This window comes from Leuresthes tenuis, unplaced genomic scaffold (assembly GCF_036924035.1).
Source record: "Leuresthes tenuis unplaced genomic scaffold, fLeuTen1.0.hap1 SCAF_11, whole genome shotgun sequence".
Classification (NCBI taxonomy): domain Eukaryota; kingdom Metazoa; phylum Chordata; class Actinopteri; order Atheriniformes; family Atherinopsidae; genus Leuresthes; species Leuresthes tenuis.
The window spans coordinates 7,871,435-7,889,769 of NW_027325365.1; the positions used below are offsets into that span (position 1 = coordinate 7,871,435).

General features: G+C 38.2%; 1 protein-coding gene across 2 annotated transcripts in view; it reads left to right on the forward strand.

Moving 5' to 3' along the window:
• Positions 1-18,335, forward strand: part of eif4ea (eukaryotic translation initiation factor 4ea) — a 35,550-nt gene that overhangs the window by 7,591 nt on the left and 9,624 nt on the right. The window contains exon 7 of one of the 2 annotated variants that reach the window (XM_072395267.1): positions 790-854. The exons of the other annotated variant lie outside the window; for it this stretch is intronic. Coding sequence (XP_072251368.1) covers positions 790-832 — 43 coding nt within the window. The 3' untranslated portion in view covers positions 833-854. The remainder of the gene's footprint in view (positions 1-789; positions 855-18,335) is intronic. 2 annotated transcript variants of the gene reach the window in all.

Genomic DNA, 18,335 nt, shown 5'->3' on the forward strand with positions numbered 1-18,335 from the left:
TGTAACAGCTCTTACCCTACAAATAGTGTTTTGGAAAATTGTGACACAACACTGAATCATAGTCACATTCATGAAAAATTTGTTTTGAGGAAATTCTTTGTACCATATAACATACTCGGAAGGCATTTCCATGAGCTGACATCTTCTCCATAATATAAGCTTTGTGGTAATGGGTGCAATGTAAGAGTTGAAGGAAGTAAGCAGAAAGATCCACAGCATTATTTATTTTTTGAGCTTGTCAGGAAAGGTTTTAACCCAACAAGTAGCCTTTGTGATATGCTTTTTTTTTTTTGCTTTGTTGTCATTGGAAATCCATTATGTACCACTGTTGAAAAGCTGAAGATGATCGAGCACATAAACTGTCGTTCAGCCATAGCAGAAACCTCACAGATTATGCTGTGAATTGTACAAAGTTCCACTGGCCCAAATGAAAATGACCAAGAGTGTTATAAAAGTAGTAGAAGTGCGCATGAATATGACACAGAAATTATGATAGTCCAGTGTGTTTGACAAGTTGCGCATGACATGACTTCCAGGCATTTGTGCAGTTTAAATACCGATAATATCCAATTTGAATATCACCTGTTGAATGGATTCAGATAGAACCAAGTTCAGCCAGATACAATTTTACAAAAACATGGCTTAATTTAGTCATATCTCACTATTTGTGTGTCATCCAGTAGGCACTGTTAATTCTGTTTGATGCCTGTTTTATCAGATCATCTGTTTAATGAGCTGTAAATCCCGAGCAAGAGGTTTATTTGTGCTATCTCCTCTGTTCACTTTCAGCACATTCAAACAGCTTACCTTTGTGCAGGTACAGAAAATGTAGATGTCTGATGTCCTCTGGTCAGGTCAGTGAGATTAATTTGCTGTTTATTGTGTAGAAATGTGTGTGTGTGTGTCTTACATAAAGTAATTACAAGTGAAGAGATTTTCATGTACGTTAGGTGGGTAAAGATTCAATGAAATCTAAACATTTTGATAATGATTTGACTCCATGGTGATACAGACCATATAAGCAAAAATAAGATTTAGTTTTTTTTCTTTCCCACGTGGCTCTTTGAGCTGACACGTTGCACTCTTCTCGTGTTAACAGCTGACACCTGAAATGTGTGGATTTGATGTCACTGATGTCCTTATAGATGGAATTGCTAATATGAGCTGACATGTAATTGGCAGAGGCTCCATAAATGTGTTCCCTCTCAAAAGCTTGCACCACACACACACACACACACACACACACACCTTTAAATTTAATTCCAAACCCATGAGTTGGCTTCTAACCAGTGGTTTTAATATTGTTCACATCATTGATTGATGCAAGCAAAATTCTTATTAAAGCTTTTGTTGGTAAGTTTTCTCAGAAAATTGTAATAATCAGTGGGGTTCATTGGGCTTAAGCAGAAATGATTTTGTCACTTTGCAGTTGCTTGATATCAGCTAATGCTGCAGCTGAGAGGTACTTAGCAGTGAGTGGGCTCGGATCCACTACTCGTTTAATCAAAGCACACTTTGATAAGATGCTTGTTGGGTGATCAAAGCTTAAACTCATAAGCACATGAACACTCCCACCACCATCACCCTGTGTATTCTAAGACTTACAGTGTATGAATTACAATACGCTTGCACAATAAAGATTACCACAATGCTGCACTTATATCTTAATAGTAAATACTCGGTCGGCTGCAGCCTCCACTCCTCTGAAGCCTATTTCATAAGACATGATTGGCTGCAGGGATTTGCTTCTGTTCAGTCATAGTAGCGTTACCAAAATCAAGCAGAGGTTTTGAGAAAAAGGCCTGGTCTGTGAACGGCACACTTCTGAATTCAGTCTGTGCAGATCAGTTAAAGTTTTAGTCTATATGCATCAGTCTGGCTCAACTCTGTTGCTATGGGTAATGCTTAATGATAAAGCAGCGTGCACTTGGTTCAGATGGGGTTATTTTGTTCTTTTTTAAAACACTGTCCACCAGGAGGCAGTATGGCTACACATTTGACTTTAGCATCAAATATTTGTATCCTCCATAAATGTTTTGGAAGAGGAGATTGGGTTTTCGCTGAGTGTGTTTGTGTGATGCATAGTGGGAGAAAACGATATCTGATTTAGAAGCTGGGCACCTATTTTAAATATATATTTTTTTTTTACACTTTCCCAACCCAAAGGGGGGAAATGGCTTTGCATACCCTCCCCGCGCCCTTATGCCACAGGCAACTGTCAACCTCATCCTCACCAGCTCACCTCCTATGCACAAGTGCAGGAGGTCTAAACTCAGTGACGTGACTCCACTCTGGAGGAGACTGCAGCATGAAAGGTTGCAGGTAGTACCTTGCATCTGCAGGAGGTGCCGATTCCCTCTGCGTTTCATGGCAGATGTGTCACTGAACTATCCGCTCACTGTACCTCTCCAACAGCTGCTTCTGAGGACACAAAGCTAGGCTCAGTAAGTAGGTTATTATCCATGGTGCTGCTGACAGAGTCCTAGAGTCAATAATAATGTTGTCATCTTCCTGTCAGAAACAGAGGGAGGGATCCACTCATTTGCAGAGGAGCATAAAGGAGGCTTTATAGCATGTAACACACATGTGTGTACACACACACACACACACAAACAAACACATACATGGGTGAGCTTTGGAGTTTAGGCTGCAGGTGACACAGGTCTTGTGTTTACAGATGAGTTGGAGAAAAAGGCTGAATTCCTTACTTCTTCAAAGTACTACATGGACATCTTGGACTGAATTATCTTTTTAAATGTCTGCATAAAATGCCCCAACAATTTCTATATTTTGGTTCTATTCATATGATTTCAGTTCAGTTTGTCTCATAAAAAATTAAACATTAGTTTTTCACTTGCTGTTTCCTTGCATCATTGTTCATTCAACATGTAGATTATGACATATGGTGCCATTTCGCATGTTTTCCCCGTGCATGCGTGGGTTCTGTTCGGGTACTCCGTGTTCCTCTGACTGTCCAAAGGCGTGCATGTTAGATTGGTGGTGATTCTAAATTGAGTTTGTGCGTGCATGGCTGTTTGTCTCTGTGATGGACGGGTGACTCATCCAGGGTATAGCCCGCCTCTCGCCCCGATGACAGCTGGTATAGCTTCCAAATAGACCTCCCGTGACCTGAATGGGATTATAGAAAATGGAAAAATGATATTGATTGATAATATGGAACATTGGCAGAAATTGTGTTTTCGTTTGTGTAAAAAAGTTTGAAATTATTATAATGAGCCACTCATATCCAAAGATGCCATGGGTCACCTTCCTCATCCCTTCACAATGTTTTTACTGCAGCCTATGGGGGACAAACAATTTTCAAGTGTGGGTCTTTTCTGTGTTGTGTCCTCCATCATTTCCCTAAGTGCTTGTAACGGAGGTTTAGGCTAAGGTCATTCACTTAGTTGTAATCTACATTTATGCAACCAGATGTTTCTACATCCAGCACACTGGATCTTTTCTACAATATTTTGACATTTATGTCAAATTGACTCAGTAACAGTATGAATTACTTAAATACAAACTAGAAGAACAAAATTGTCAACTCACATTTCAGGCCTCATTCGTACAAAAAATAAATACATTTGATAACATTGTGAACACTGTATGTTAACCTGACTTTCTTTGTCCTCCAGGCCACCGTGATAAACCTGTACGAGACTTAGAAAATTGTACTTAATTTCTCAAGCAGTAAAAGAAAATTGCTGTATGGCTAAAAGCCACTAACTCAGAGATGTGCAGCTCTTCTTGGCGCTCAGAATTGCTTTAAACAAAGCCAAGCTCCAGTTTGAAGAGGGCATTTAACTACCCATACATAGCTCAAATTGTCGAAGTGCAATCAGGCCGCCTATCCACGCCTAATGCATTAATATCTTGATTCATTCAAATGCAGATCGTCATGCTTCATTGTTAATTTTTCCAAGTGGACCTTCTGTCTCAGTCATTTGAATGGTCTTTTGTGTAAGAGCAGAAAACCTGATCAACTTTCTATATATTTGTTACACATAAATCTTTTTTTTTTTTTAATAAAAATTAGCAATGTTCTTTCACAGATATCTCCGCCTTGTCAATGAACACTAATATGTTAATAATGGGCTGCCCGTGCCCTTCACTAGAGAAATGAATCATGTGTATCTGAGCTTGCAAAATGACATTGCTCAATGAAGTGAACAACACAGTAAGCTAATTTATTTAGCAATTCACTGAATTGTAGTGTGAGAGTACAGTTTTTGTCCCCAGTGACTGCCCTCGACCACAGTGATGTAATCTACACGCTGACAGCAGCTCTGCGCCTACACCGATGGCTTGAAGAAAAGACAGCTGCAATAAATGTTTCACTTGTTTCTTAAGTTTAAAGTTGACATGCAGAAACATAAAAGAGGTTTAATGGGACTTTAGCTGAAAGAAAAACAACACAATGAAAAAGATGCCAGTCAGTTTGAATAAAGCTCAGTTTAATGCATTTTCATTCCTTAATATGTTTTATCCCAGGATTGAAACTCTTACCACCCAGAAGTCTTGGGATCAGTTTGTTCTGAGGACAATTGGGTTCAGAATAACAATTGAATACAAATTTAAACTCTATATTTCTGTTAAATAAACATAAGAACAAGCTTTTTTAGGTCTTTTTTATGTACACTAATTTCTTAATTTCATGGCAGCAAAGCATTTTTTTTCTCAAGGTTTTGTTGACTCTCGTGGCCTTTATTTAAAAATAGCTCAACAGGAAATGGGGTACAGAGAGAGACATGCAGCAAAGGGTCACAGGCTGGAATCAAACCCAGGATGGCTGCGACGGGGCAAATAGCCTCCGTACATGGGCCACCCGCTCATCCCAGTGGGCTAAACAGTGGCCCAGCAAAGCATTTCTTACAAAGTTGGGTGCAACATCTCAAAACTACTGCATCTTATTGCAAAGGACAGTCATGCCTGTTAGGCTTTGTGAAATATACTCATCATACACCATCTGTGATGGTATGTCATGGGTAACTTATACATCTGTGAAGACACCATTGATAAAGAACATTTTATTGTATGTAGGCTTTGGAGCAACACATGCTGCCATCCAGATGACATCTATTTCTTGAAAACCTTGTTCATTTCAGCAAGACAAAGCTAAACCATGCTGCAGATATATAACACATACTGCACATATTTGATATGAAAAATAAGATAGAACCTGTAAAATCAATCAATCAATCAACATTTATTTATATAGCACTTTACAACCAGAGATTGACCAAAGTGCTTCACAATTCCAGAAATAGATTTAAAAGTAGATTAACAACAAGACAACAACAAAAAGGTGAGCCATAGCTTCAGTGAAAAGCCAGTTCAAATAAGTATGTTTTTAACTTGGCTTTGAACTGAGGTAGGTCAGGGGTGGTACGTAAATCAGAGGGCAGTGTATTCCAATATTTTGGACCTGCCACTGCGAAAGATCGATCACCTCACTGCTTACACCTGGACCGGGGAACCTCCAGTAGATGTTGACCAGCAGAGAGGAGAGCTCTGCCAGATTGGTGAAGCCTCAGGGTTTCACTTATGTAGGGGGGTGCAAGGCCATTAACTGTGTTGAAAACAAATAACAAGGTGGTTTTAAACTGGATAAGTTAAGAAAGATAAGAAAATAAGAGGCTAAAGTTGTATGCTGACCAAGATGCGGAGATCATTTTTGCTTTAGTTCAGTTGGACTGCAATAAAGTAAAGTTATTGCAGTCCAGTGAGATGCTTCATGTAGCCATCCAACAGTCTCTGACATCGTTCTGAGGAAAGTTTGCCCCACTCCTCAATGCCGAATTATTTCAGCTGTGAGATGTTTGAATGGTTTCTTGCATGTACAGCCAGTTTTAAGTCACCCTACAGCATCTCAGGGGGATTGATATCTGAGCTTTGACTCGACCATTCCAGGACTCTCCAGGACAGGTTGTTTTCCTGGAATGCTGTATTTGAGTTATGTGAAACATATCCTTTATTCTGGAGTCTAAAGCAATTACATTTTAGACTAATCTGTCTAAAAAACTTTATTCCAGAAGTCCTGGTCTGTGTCTATGTTCTCTCTGTCAAACTTCAGTCTGGCGGTCATGTTTCTCTTAGAGAGCAAAGATTTTCTCCTTGCACATCTTCCATCAAAGTTAAACTTGTGCAACGTTACATCAACAGTAGCAAAAGTCTGCGGTAGGTCCCGTGATGAGATTTTAGGGGATTTGGAGACTTCTTTTAGCATCTTGCGGCCTGCTCTCAGAGTGAACTTGCTTTGACAGCCAGACCTGAGCATGTTGGCTATTGTTTTGAATGTCCACAATTTGTAGACTATTTTCTACACAGTGTAATTGCTGATTTCAAAGACTGTTGCTACAGTCTTCTTACTGATAGCTTCACACAGCTCTTTCGATCTCATCGTGTTCACTCTTGGTGTCCACTCTTACCAAACTATCTGGCTGGAGCCTATCCCAGCAGTCATCGGGTGAAAGGTGAGGTACACCCTGGACAAGTCCAGTCCATCACAGGGCCACATAGAGACAAACAACCACACACGCTCACTCCTAAGGACAATTTAGAGTCACCAATTAACCTAACATGCATGTTTTTGGATGGTGGGAGGAAGCTGGAGTACCCAGAGAGAACCCACACATACACGAGGAGAACATGCAAACTCCATACAGAAAGGCCCCAGGCGGGGACTGAACCCGGAACCCTCTTGCTGTGAGGTGACGATGCTAACCACCACATCACGACTGTAAAATTCAGAAACCTTTTTTTTTTTTTTGCTGTTGGCATTCCTCTTGTGTTTACATTTCCTTGAAATCATTGCAATGACATGTGATTGGACCTATTTTTGTATGCCTTTTGAAAAAGCAGCAGAGAACCCTGTTATAAACAGAAACAAAATCTTATTCATGTCTCTGAGGAAGGCAGTGAAAAATTATGTAAAATAGGCTAAAATAAATAGTTCCTCTGGTCTTCATTATACAGAAAAATAAGCAAATTATTTTCCACATTCTAGGCAATGCCTCCACCCATGCTGATTTGACCTTGAGCAAAATGATGAACTCCTGCCTGCTTCTGGCAGTTTTGTGTTCTGATCCAGCTGCTGAAACAACAAATGTGTATGTGTGTAACATAGCAAGCAACCTGCAAATAAAAACTCATTCTCTTTCCTCAGTCTTAGTACATACCTTCAGTGTGGGCAGGAAAAAGGACTGCCTGGCAGTTACTCAGTTAAAAGAAGCCTTCTTTCTTTCTGTCAGTTCAGCAGTTGTCACTGGTGTCACAGATCCAAAATCCTGTCTATGTTGAATTTATTCCCCAGAGCTTTGATTATTATCTATGTCTGGGCCTGCGTCCCAGGACAAGTTGAGATTCCTGCCTCTATTTTTTTTGCAACACATTTACATTAGTTAATACAGTGGCGGAATGAACTGCAGCTTTTTATGCAGAGTTTGATCTTGACTCTGAGGTCAGCTCATCTTGCGTAAATGCTGTTTCCCTGGCAACATATTCCGTATATGAAATGCTGATGAAGGCAGTGGAGCAAGTGGAGATCTCTATGTGAAAAAAATCATTCACTGGATGATGATCACAGAGAGCTAATATTTTAGGTTTCAGGACCCAATTGATATCATCAAGAATATGACCCACTGTAAAAATGTAGGCCTTCACAGTTATCAGGGCTTCTTTAAAAATAGAATCAAACGGATGCCATTCTCGAAGTGCAATATACTGATGAGGTCTCTCAGAGAGCAGCTGACTCTGCTCCCTGAGGAACATTTTCCAAAAGTCTCAAAGAAAGCTCCCGTAAAAACAGATTCCCTGGAAAAATAGCATTTGAACGAGAACTCATTTTTTCACACCACACTGACTCCTCGGGTCCTGCTCTGAATATTTAAGCCACTTCAGATATTGATATGCCATTATAGTTGGAGCAGTTGGATTTTTGTGATGGATAACCAAGGCTCAGCATTTTTAGTAAAACAAAGTGCAATTCGCTTAGCCATCCTGTTCCGCTGGACAGCAGTAAATGCAACAAAATCCACTATGTTCGACATTTGTGACTATACAAAACTGCCTCTAATCCAAGTCTCTTGTGTTTAGGGTTGCATGTGTATATGTGTGTACATCGATTTGTTAGCTGTGTAATCCTCGATTGCGACAACGGTCAGCGAGATTAGGGGCTAGAGCCACAACATCAGCCCTTTTAGGCTGGTAATGGGCAAAAAAGCGTGTTAATTGCCCTTGACTGTTGAAAGTAAATTAATTATTGATCCCTCGCTCGACTCTTCTTCTGTACTTATGTACCCTTACAAATCCTTTTATCTCCGGCTGGAGTAGAAACATTTCCTCTTTTCCTATCATTATGCGGACTGGCAAACAAGAGGACCACATGCCAACCTCTTCAGTTGTCTTTTATTGTGTTTTTTCTTGTATTTGTCACCTCAAAATATACTTAGTTCTGTGATTTGTTGCCCCTCCCTCACTCTCTCTTTTTTCCCTTGTCTTGATTTTTGTGATAATTTCCTTCATGTTCTTACCTCTTCTTGCCTTCTCTTGCTTGTACACAGTCACAGCCCACATACTATGCACACATGTTATCTCACCTCCTCACCAGCAGTTGTTATGAATACATAAGACAAAAAGATGAATAAAAACCAGCACTGAGGTCTAAAGGCTGTGTTGTAAATTGATGACAGCGAATGTAAAGGCATGGAAACAGTACAGGCAACAGCATCATTATTCCACCTATTGATTTTCTCCCTCTGCTGCTAAAAGGAAAAAAAGCACCTTATGTTTGAAATGAGATATAAACAAAGTCTAACATGATATAACTGCATGTATTTTTCCTGCAGCTGCAGATGTCAAAACACTTCAGATTAAAGCTTTAGTTTAAACCTGGCATGTACCTAGTTTTTATACATTTATGTGTAACTAGTGTTGAAGAGTTTGTGCGCTCGAGAGAGACGGGTGCTATCATGCATACCTATATTTACAGTTCATCAAAATTTTAACCACAGCTGCTTTGATCTATATGTATGTTGACATTCAGTGACAACACAACACTTCTCATATGATTCTATTCAACTATTTCAGTTCATTTGTACAAACTGTAAACCAAAACAATTTTTCAAATTGAACATTTCGGTAGATCTGTGTAAAAAAAAAAAAAAACTCCAACATATGTAAATATGTGATGATTTGATTTTCACTAAATCAAATCATCACAAATCAGATGGAAGAAATTGCTCTACACCCTCTTAATCTCTGAGGCTAGCCAAGCACACATCAACCACCAACAGTATTGTAGTCCAGGTAGAAATCATATAAAGGTAGAAACTATAAAAAGAGCACTCCTAGTAAAGTCAGTGTCTTTTATGAAGCCTGACCTGCAGCCTAGCTGCTAAAACACCGAGTCATATTTCTGTTCTGCTGCTTGTAGGGGCACTACTTTACAAAATGCCAAAGTATGAACAAACATCTGATAGTGTTTGGTCATTTTGTTGAACAAACTGATGTCTTCCCTCACTTCCAGTGGTATGCTAAGTGGTATACGTGATGTGTTCTACCTCTGCGCTACCTACTCAGTTAGAGCAATAATATTTCTTAGTCTCATGAGCTATCTATTAAAGATAATAAGCAAATTTCCAAAAAATGTCAAGCTTGCTTTGAAGGTTTTTTTCTTTGTAGAGTACATCTCAGACCCATCTGTCAGCTGAATCCAACCCGAGGAATTTATGAACAAAGCTTTCTGAAACCTGAGGGTTTTCTGGAAAACATAAAACTGCCCCTTGATTTAATCTGCTCCTAAGCCTCCAAAAGAAAGCTAAAAATAATATAAAAATAAATAGATAAAAACTATTTCAGAGCTTTAGCCTTTGGCTGTTATTGTAAATGATTCATTTAGCTTTTTCTTTTTTCAGTATATTTTTTAGAAATCAAATATTTTCCATGTTATGAAAATGCAGTTTCATCAGGTCATGATGTGTTTAACTCAGCTGTACATGCAGTAATTGCTGGTAGCACAAAATTTGCATGCATCTTATCAATCATACACATCAGCAGTGGTTACTGGAGCCTCAGGTCACAAAAGTTATGTTTGCGTAGAATTATATGATCTCAGCATAAAATGAATGATAGAAGATGGCCTTTGATAATGTGGTAGGCATCAGTCAAATTCCTGCTCTCCATGGCTGAACAATAAGAGGCCTAATCAAGCAGAAGTGAGAACACTTGTATGGGATGTGCAGAGTCTTTAAAATGCCAAGCAAAATGCCCAAATCTAGCCTCAAATATGCCCTTTGTGTCATGGTAGGATACTAATAACATGACATGTTAGGTCACTTTAGAATAAGAACCTGTGAGAGTGTCAAGTAATTTATTTTCAGTGATTTTCAGTCAGATTAGATCTAACACATTGTGAAGGTCTTTCTGTTGCTATTTGGGAGATTTATGTGTTATATATCTGAAGTGATTGCAACATTTAAATTTTTTGGATCTATTAAAGTCATTAAATGCAAGATTTTATTAATTAATATATATATTTTTAAAATGCTGCTGTTATTGCTGCAATGAATTCATCAGCTGTGGTCTGACTCTCATCTAAGATTGTGTTGTACTTAAAAACCTGACTTAATAGTCGTTTACTGAATGTTCCCGTGACAAAGTCACAAATAAATCTCACTTCACTTTCATTGCGCTTGGTGACTTGTGCTATTCTTATTCTGACATCTTTATCATCGAAAGACCTTGAATCCCTCTGTAGCATTTCTTCTATGATAATCGAAACAGAGATTTAGATAGATCTCAGGCTTTACTGTGTCCTCGATGTTGGCAGGGAGGTGTTCATCTCTTTCAGGCTGTGATCTTTATGGTGATCTAATCTCCTGCATTTCAGCTTTTTGGTCAGTTGAATTATATCCTTTCACTTTTTGAACACGAAAGCCATTTCTTTTTTGACCAAGGTTTATGCACTGAACCATTTCACTGACTTACCTTGAAGAAAGTAAGAGGCTTAAAGTTATCTATCTAAAAACAAAATTTCTTAAACTTGACTTTTTTCATAGCAGGTCAACTTATTTCAACAGCTTTTAGCAAATAGATGTAAAGAATATACGTAGAATTAATAAAATTGAAAAAATCGAATAAATTTCACAAACATCAAAGACAAAACAGGCTGCATTGGAGAAGCACATACATGGAAATTCTTAAAAGAAACAAATACTACATTAATGTAGTATTTCTGTATTTCAGAGACGTCTTATCTAAGTTGTGGGGAAGCATGTTTTTGTAGAGGATAATCTATAGTTGTTTACGGTTTATGCTGACAACAAACCACTGACAGGGAAATTCACAGTCTAATTGCACAGAGGACACAAATATTATTTTTTTGTTTCTTTACTCTATCTTTTCTGATCTCTAGAGGGCAGTCATAACATCCTGTGATTTGCACATGCCATCCAAGTCAGAAATATACTCATTTTCAGCACGCAGCCTGGGATGTTGATGATGACACTCAGCACCGGGTGGAGGCATATACCACAGATTCAGTGCCTTAAAAAATTATTTCAGTTGGATATATGGCTATTCAAAAGGCTTTACCGGGATTCAGAGACATATATTCCCTGCATCCTGTTGTTTCATGGATGTTTGTCCCTTTAAAGGGGTCCCTCTGTCATTCATTCCTTCATACTTTTCCATTACATGACCCATGAATGATTCAGGAGCTACTGTGTTTGTTGCAAATAGTAATTAATTTTTCATAGCAGCTTTATCTTGAAAAAAAAAACCTCTCTTCTCCTGAACCATCCTTTGGATCATGGCTGAATTTCCATCACTGGTGGATGAAGTGCTATTCATATATATATATATATATATATATATATATATATATATATTGTGTGTGTAATTTATTTATATTTTATTTTTTTCACTGGTTTGACCTGCAGATACTGGAGTTCATAAATTGTAGATGTAGTACTGATTGACTCCCTTGTTTTCTCTTATAACATTTCCATACGTGACCCATTGTGGAAAATGACATTTTCGCTGACAGGCACCACAATGATACTCAAGGTGTTTGTGAAAAGCACGTAAAATATATTGATAAATCCCCCTCTGTTTTGCATATTTTTTGCACTGAGCCCACATGGTTTATTTTGCCCCAGTCACACAGCAAATGTTTTCAGTGGGAATACAATCGCATGCGAATCACTAATTGACTGTGCGTGGTTAAACACTCTAAGGTGTCTGTTGAGTCAGTCTCATTTGAAGCCTCTTCCTCTGTAGCTTTTCTGGATAAGTTGCTATTTACTGAATGACTAAAATACCAAATGATATAAATGTCTTATATAAGAGGTGCCCTGTTACAAAGAGATGGAAAAAGCTAAGTTGATTATCAAACCCTAAGCTATTAGTCAAGGTGTTGTACAAACACATATCAACTCTTCATAGTTCTGGCTTATCACAACTCCTGACAGAATAGAAGTATTCATACAGCAGTGTAATTAGATTATACATCAAAAACAGATAAAGAACTGTCAGTAAGAAGTAGGAACAGGACAGGAAGAGCAAGTAATGTTTCTGCTGGCGTGTGTGTGACTGTTGCATATATGTGTGTGTCCATAACTGCAATGATTTCCTGCCAGTCTTGATGGGACAGTTCTCACCTTGACTCGTCTTTACCTCCAGCTAGTGGCAGACTCTGCACCCACCTAATTCTGCAGCTGTGCCAAGTGAGAGTGGAAACCTCATTTAGCTAAATGTTTTTTTTCTTCTTTTTTTTACAGGAATTTAAGCTTGTAAAAGGAGTTCAAAGGGAAGTTATCTTGTCCTTTCCTCACATAACGTCCCTCATCTCAATTCAATTCCCTCTACCCTTTCCTTTCTCTCTTTCTTTGCTTCACATCTCAAGATTAATAATGCAGCATAACTGATCCCCCCACCTCCCCTTTATTTTATCTTCACCAGATAGTGCTCAGACAGCACAAGCTAATTTTAGAGGATGACACCGCTGAGTGCTTGCGATAAGCAGCTCACAATGAGCGGGACATTATTTTCTCTCACTCAGGTTCCAGTCCTTCTGAGGTGGAAATCACTGTAAACACAGCGTGTCCCAGATCTTGAAGATTGCAGACACTGCAGAACATTTTGTGTATCATTACTCAGAGCTTTAGAGCTAACATCTGGTATGCATCACTATTTACACTGTGCAGTGTCAAAATTAGTGACACTTTATTCTTAATGAATAAAGCTGTTTGCCTGCAACAGAAAAACTGCAAAAGTGTTGGTGTTGCAAATGTTTGCTCCAACCAGAGATGAGGTAGGTGCCATTGTCTCCATGGAAATTCTTGATAGGGTTCTATCTCTTTATAATTAACAAAGAAGTTGAGTAACAGTAGGGGGCTCCAGATCCTTGGTTGGCACAGCAACCTGTTTAGCATTCCACTTTTGGAGCCCACGGCACAAGTGTTTATCATATGAAATGTATTATTAATTTCAAAGCCTTCAGAAATATCGACCTCAGTATTTGTCTGACCTAATCATGTTTATTTTATCTTGCCCATAGCGTGTAAATCATGCCAAATCAGCTTTAATTACATTGGAGTGGAGTTTGTCTACAGTTGAGGCAATAGAGATTAGATTCAAGGACAGGATTATTTTATTGCTAACACCGAATTTTAGTTGACTCTTCTGTATGAATATCACTGCGTGGACATGTAGGTGTATGTGTGTGATCTTATCTGACAAGTGAGATAATTGGAATTTATTGGAGGTAATAGAAAACATGACTGTACGTACAGCCAGCTGACAACAGGGTGTGAAGCAACATATATCATATCATGGTTGCTCAATTTTTAAGAGTGGCTTAAAATGGAAAATCAGTGTCTGGATGATACAGTGGAATCTGAGACGCACTTAAGATGTTTCACCTGGGATGTGCTCCTCTGGCTCTAAAGCTGGTAAACCACATGCATACAGCACATGTGGTGCTTGGTCATAACCTGGCATTTTTATAGCAACATCACATTATCTTGTATAAAGTCTTCCAAGGTATCAGAGGACATTTTTGCTACTGTTATCTGTTTTCACATAATTCTATATATATCCAACCTTCTTCCTCACTCTTAGCCAAACTTGTGAATAAAGAACAGTAAACATCTGATTATTGTTACCAACTGTTCACAGTGCGGCACCAAAATAACGGAGAGGTGAGGAAATATGAAAGCCTGCTCACACCGCCATGTAAAAATGCTGAAATTTGGGGGTGAAATGAGATCAGTTAATTTGAATCACACTGTTGATTTGCTAGATGGAAAAAAAAATCTGTTGCCATATTCTCGCATTTAATTGAATGAATTTAATTGGTAAACTCAACAGACTGTTGCTTCACACTTTGACAATATCTGGTTTCACATAAGATATAGTGTGAAAAAAGTAAAGACAGGTAAAAAGTTCTGGGAGTTCAAGATCCACAAGTAAACATGCTAATAGCCAGCTATGAGTGTGCAAACTAGCATTGACTAACTCTTAGCTACAATAACACAAACTTGAACTTCCAAAATGTTAAAAATTAAGTTTGGACTGTCAAAAATGAGGAGGTGCATCCAAACTTTTGACTGCCTTTGTATGTAATCCAACATGCTTTTGATTGAGTAAACATTAGCATCTTTTTGGGTGCATTAGCGTAACATGTATTATCAAGCCGCTTCCTGAGAGACCTTTTGCCAAGTTCAGAGATGTTATTATGGATACAATGCACCTACACTGGTGTAACCAAAACAATGAAGTATTATAAAAGATACATAATGCATAATATGACAAACTTATGCTTACTCCTAAACTGGACAGGTACAGCTAAACTACCATTTCTATGTGCATCATTGTTGCTTGTTTTTATATTAAAACACAACCATGATGTTGGGTGCAATGTATAGATATCTTGTACTTTTTGTGTTATTTTCATTACAATTTCCATTGGTGAAAGTAAGGAAAATACGTCTACCGTTATTTATTTATTTTTTTTGGTTTCCCTGTATTGTCAACTTAACACCATCGGGTTGGTCCTTTTGATAGCATGGAAAGACATACTAAAAGCTTAAAATGCACACAAGTTTCCAAATTTAATACCTGCATCATGTTATTTGTACAAAATTGACATAAGAACATTGGTCACTACTGTATTGCGTTTCAGGAAAAGTGTAACAGTGTCTAATGGCAATATTTCACTGGGAATAGCATACTATTTCCTAGTTGTTAATATGGTTTAGACTCAGCCATTGAGTCATTCATTAGTCCCAGGGGTCCTTCATCTATGGTGATCATGGCTCACAATTCAAACACTGATCCTATTTATATGCTCCCACGGTCCTATTTTCCCCAAACTCAATATGGCCAATGGGAGCCTGAAAATATGGACATTTATTAAATATTTTACCATAACACATTAGGAGGGTTAATGAAAAAATATTGAACTTGTAAAGACATAAAACCCCGAGAACATAGATGACCTTTGAAAAACAATACGAAATGTAACAGTAAAGCTGTCAGAAACAGGGAAATAGAAAGAGACTCAGAAAATGAAAGCAATTGCTACCACAGTTGTTACTTACAAGAATATCATCGTGTCAGTTATGCTTATTTTTGTTGAACTTAATAAAGTGTCAAAATTAAGTGTCAAGAATCAACTATCAAGAATGAGGAGGTGCATCCAAACCTTTGACTGCCTTTGCATGTGGGGTGGCTGTGGCTCAGTGGTGAGAGCGGGTTGTCCAATAACCTGAAGGTTGGTGGTTCCCCACTCTCACCGCTCAAAATATTAGTGAACTGACAGCTGGAGTTTGCCTCCTTGTCATGGCTGAGGTGCCCTTGAGCAAGGCACTGTACCCCCATGCTCCCTGGACACTGTGAATGGCTGCCCACCGCTCTAGTGTATGGCATCTGTCTCTATGAGTGTGTGACCCTGTGCATGTGCATGTGTGTGTCAACAGGTCCCAACCTGGATATGTTAAAAGTGGAGGACAAATTTTGTGTGTATGCATGGCAAATACATTATTTTTTCTTTTTAAATTATTTACGTTATTTTGGATAAGTCTGCCACCAAGTATTCTTTTTCACCCTTATATGTGTCCAAACCACCATGATCATCCATTTAATTTAGGGAGCACTGAATCAGAGTATCCTTTCAGAAATGGTCATAAATGAATGGTCTTTTTATTCTTTACACAGTGAAATGTATTATCATCATCTTGTTGGATGTAATAATCTCTGTCACTGCCAAGTTTTTGGGGAATGTATGGAGAGATTATGCTTGTATTCAAATGACAAATGAGTTTCTCTTGAAGCCATATGATACATTATTAGCATTTTATTATGACTAATGATGTGGGTGATCAGGATTATGTAGAGAAGATAAATCATTTCCCTTCCTTTCATTTAGAGAATGACAATGCTTTATGGCTTTTAGCTGGCCGTGAGACCTGGGTCAAAGATTTCCTAAGTCGATTTTAAATGAATACTTTCAGCTTGGGTGTGATTTTCAGAGTTTTTGCCCTCGTGGCAATCATGTTGAAAATCTCATCACTTACTTCTCAGTGGAACTAAAGAGTTACCATCACACAGAGCCAAAGCAATACGCAAAAGGAGATTATAGCACAACCATGTGCATGTGCTTAATTACTTCTACAGATGCAGGCTGTCATGATAAAAGTCCCCTTCCTTGCATATTCATTGTAATAATACCATAGCATAACCTTGTAGAGGTCCCAGTTCCTTCATCTATATTGCATTATGATACCTCCCTCTCTTAACTTCCACAATACATTTATACTGTATAAATAGCAAAGATAAAGGTCCTTAACAATGCATATATCTTGCAGAGTGTTGCAGGTATCCTACTCTTTTAAAAATTTGACGAAGTGGAGTTGAAGGCTTGCAATATATTGCTACACTGACCTCATATGTTACACAACTCGATGCTCTGCTTTTCTTTTGACATCTGACAAAGGAAAAGAGAGCACATTTTAATTTTTTCTTTTCTTTTTTTCATTATCTGTTTCATCTAAGGACAAGGCAACACTGTAAAAACTTTCTGTACCGTTAAAGGATGATTTCTATGATGTAGTGGGCCTTGACCAGTTTTATAAGGCTGGATTTTGACACAGACTTCTACACACATACTTCTAGCAAGTGAGACAAATTGAATACACAGACCTCTCTATCTGTTCCATGCTCTTGGCAATGCATGTGTTCCAGGCTCTCCTAAGGCTTTTTCCTGGGATTTCTTTTGATGCTGGAGTAATGTCTTCCAAACTCCACGAAGAGAATTCAGGTGAAGAGTGCTGGCTGCAGAGTAACAGGGCTGCCTCTGTTTGGGGATTTCAATTTGTATTCTAGACTCTGCTTCTCTTCCTTCACCACTTCCTTCTGTCTGGGTCACCAAACTAGCTTGATTGATTTTTTTTATTTATTTATTTTTTAATTAGCGTGTCAGAGTGTAACTTTCTGAAATATTTTTCACTGTGCATTTACAAACAAGCGAAGTGCCATTTTTTTTGTATCAGCTCTGTACTAACATGCCTTTTATAAGATGCTCTTTGTAATATTCCTTAAAACATGAAATGAGGAAGCACAATGTGTTCTTGTGGATGGATTAATTTTCTATGCTATTGGTGTAATAGCCATGATGGAAAATATTAATGTTTTTGTCTTACACTTTACCCCCTTAAATTGCGAGTATCACACTACTGAGCCCTTATAAACTGTCCGTATCCTGTTGTTTAATTTGAAATATCTATGGTCCCAAAAAAAAAGAAAAGCAAATCTTGTCTTATTCTTCATTAATGTGCAAACACCATATTGCTTCTCGTGCAGGTGTTCATTCACATTGTGATGGAAAATGTAGATAAACATGTTTATTTCAAGGCTTATTCCAAGAATATTTTTGTAAATTTCATCCTACTTTGTAGGTTTACCTACAAGGTTTACCTACAGGTTTACCTACAAAGTAGTGTCCTGCTATGTGTCACACTACTCTAATGGAAGCCTGAAAGCTGAATGTCTTTTTAAACACTTACATGTACATTCTATAAGTTTTATGTTGGTCTGAGATGTTTGGAAGAAACTGCTTCACCTGTACAACGTGTCCCCACTTGTGTATTATTTATCAGCAATGTGGAGCATTGATTTGTTTGTGTTATGATGAAATTCATGGCTTTCCTTTTTCATGTTCCTGCCTCTCCACAACTTGCCTAGATTTCTTTCACCAAAGGATTTTCAACATTCCCCAGATTGTCTTGACAGTCTCAAGAGAGCAGCTGTGAACCTGGTGTATTTAGGTTTTA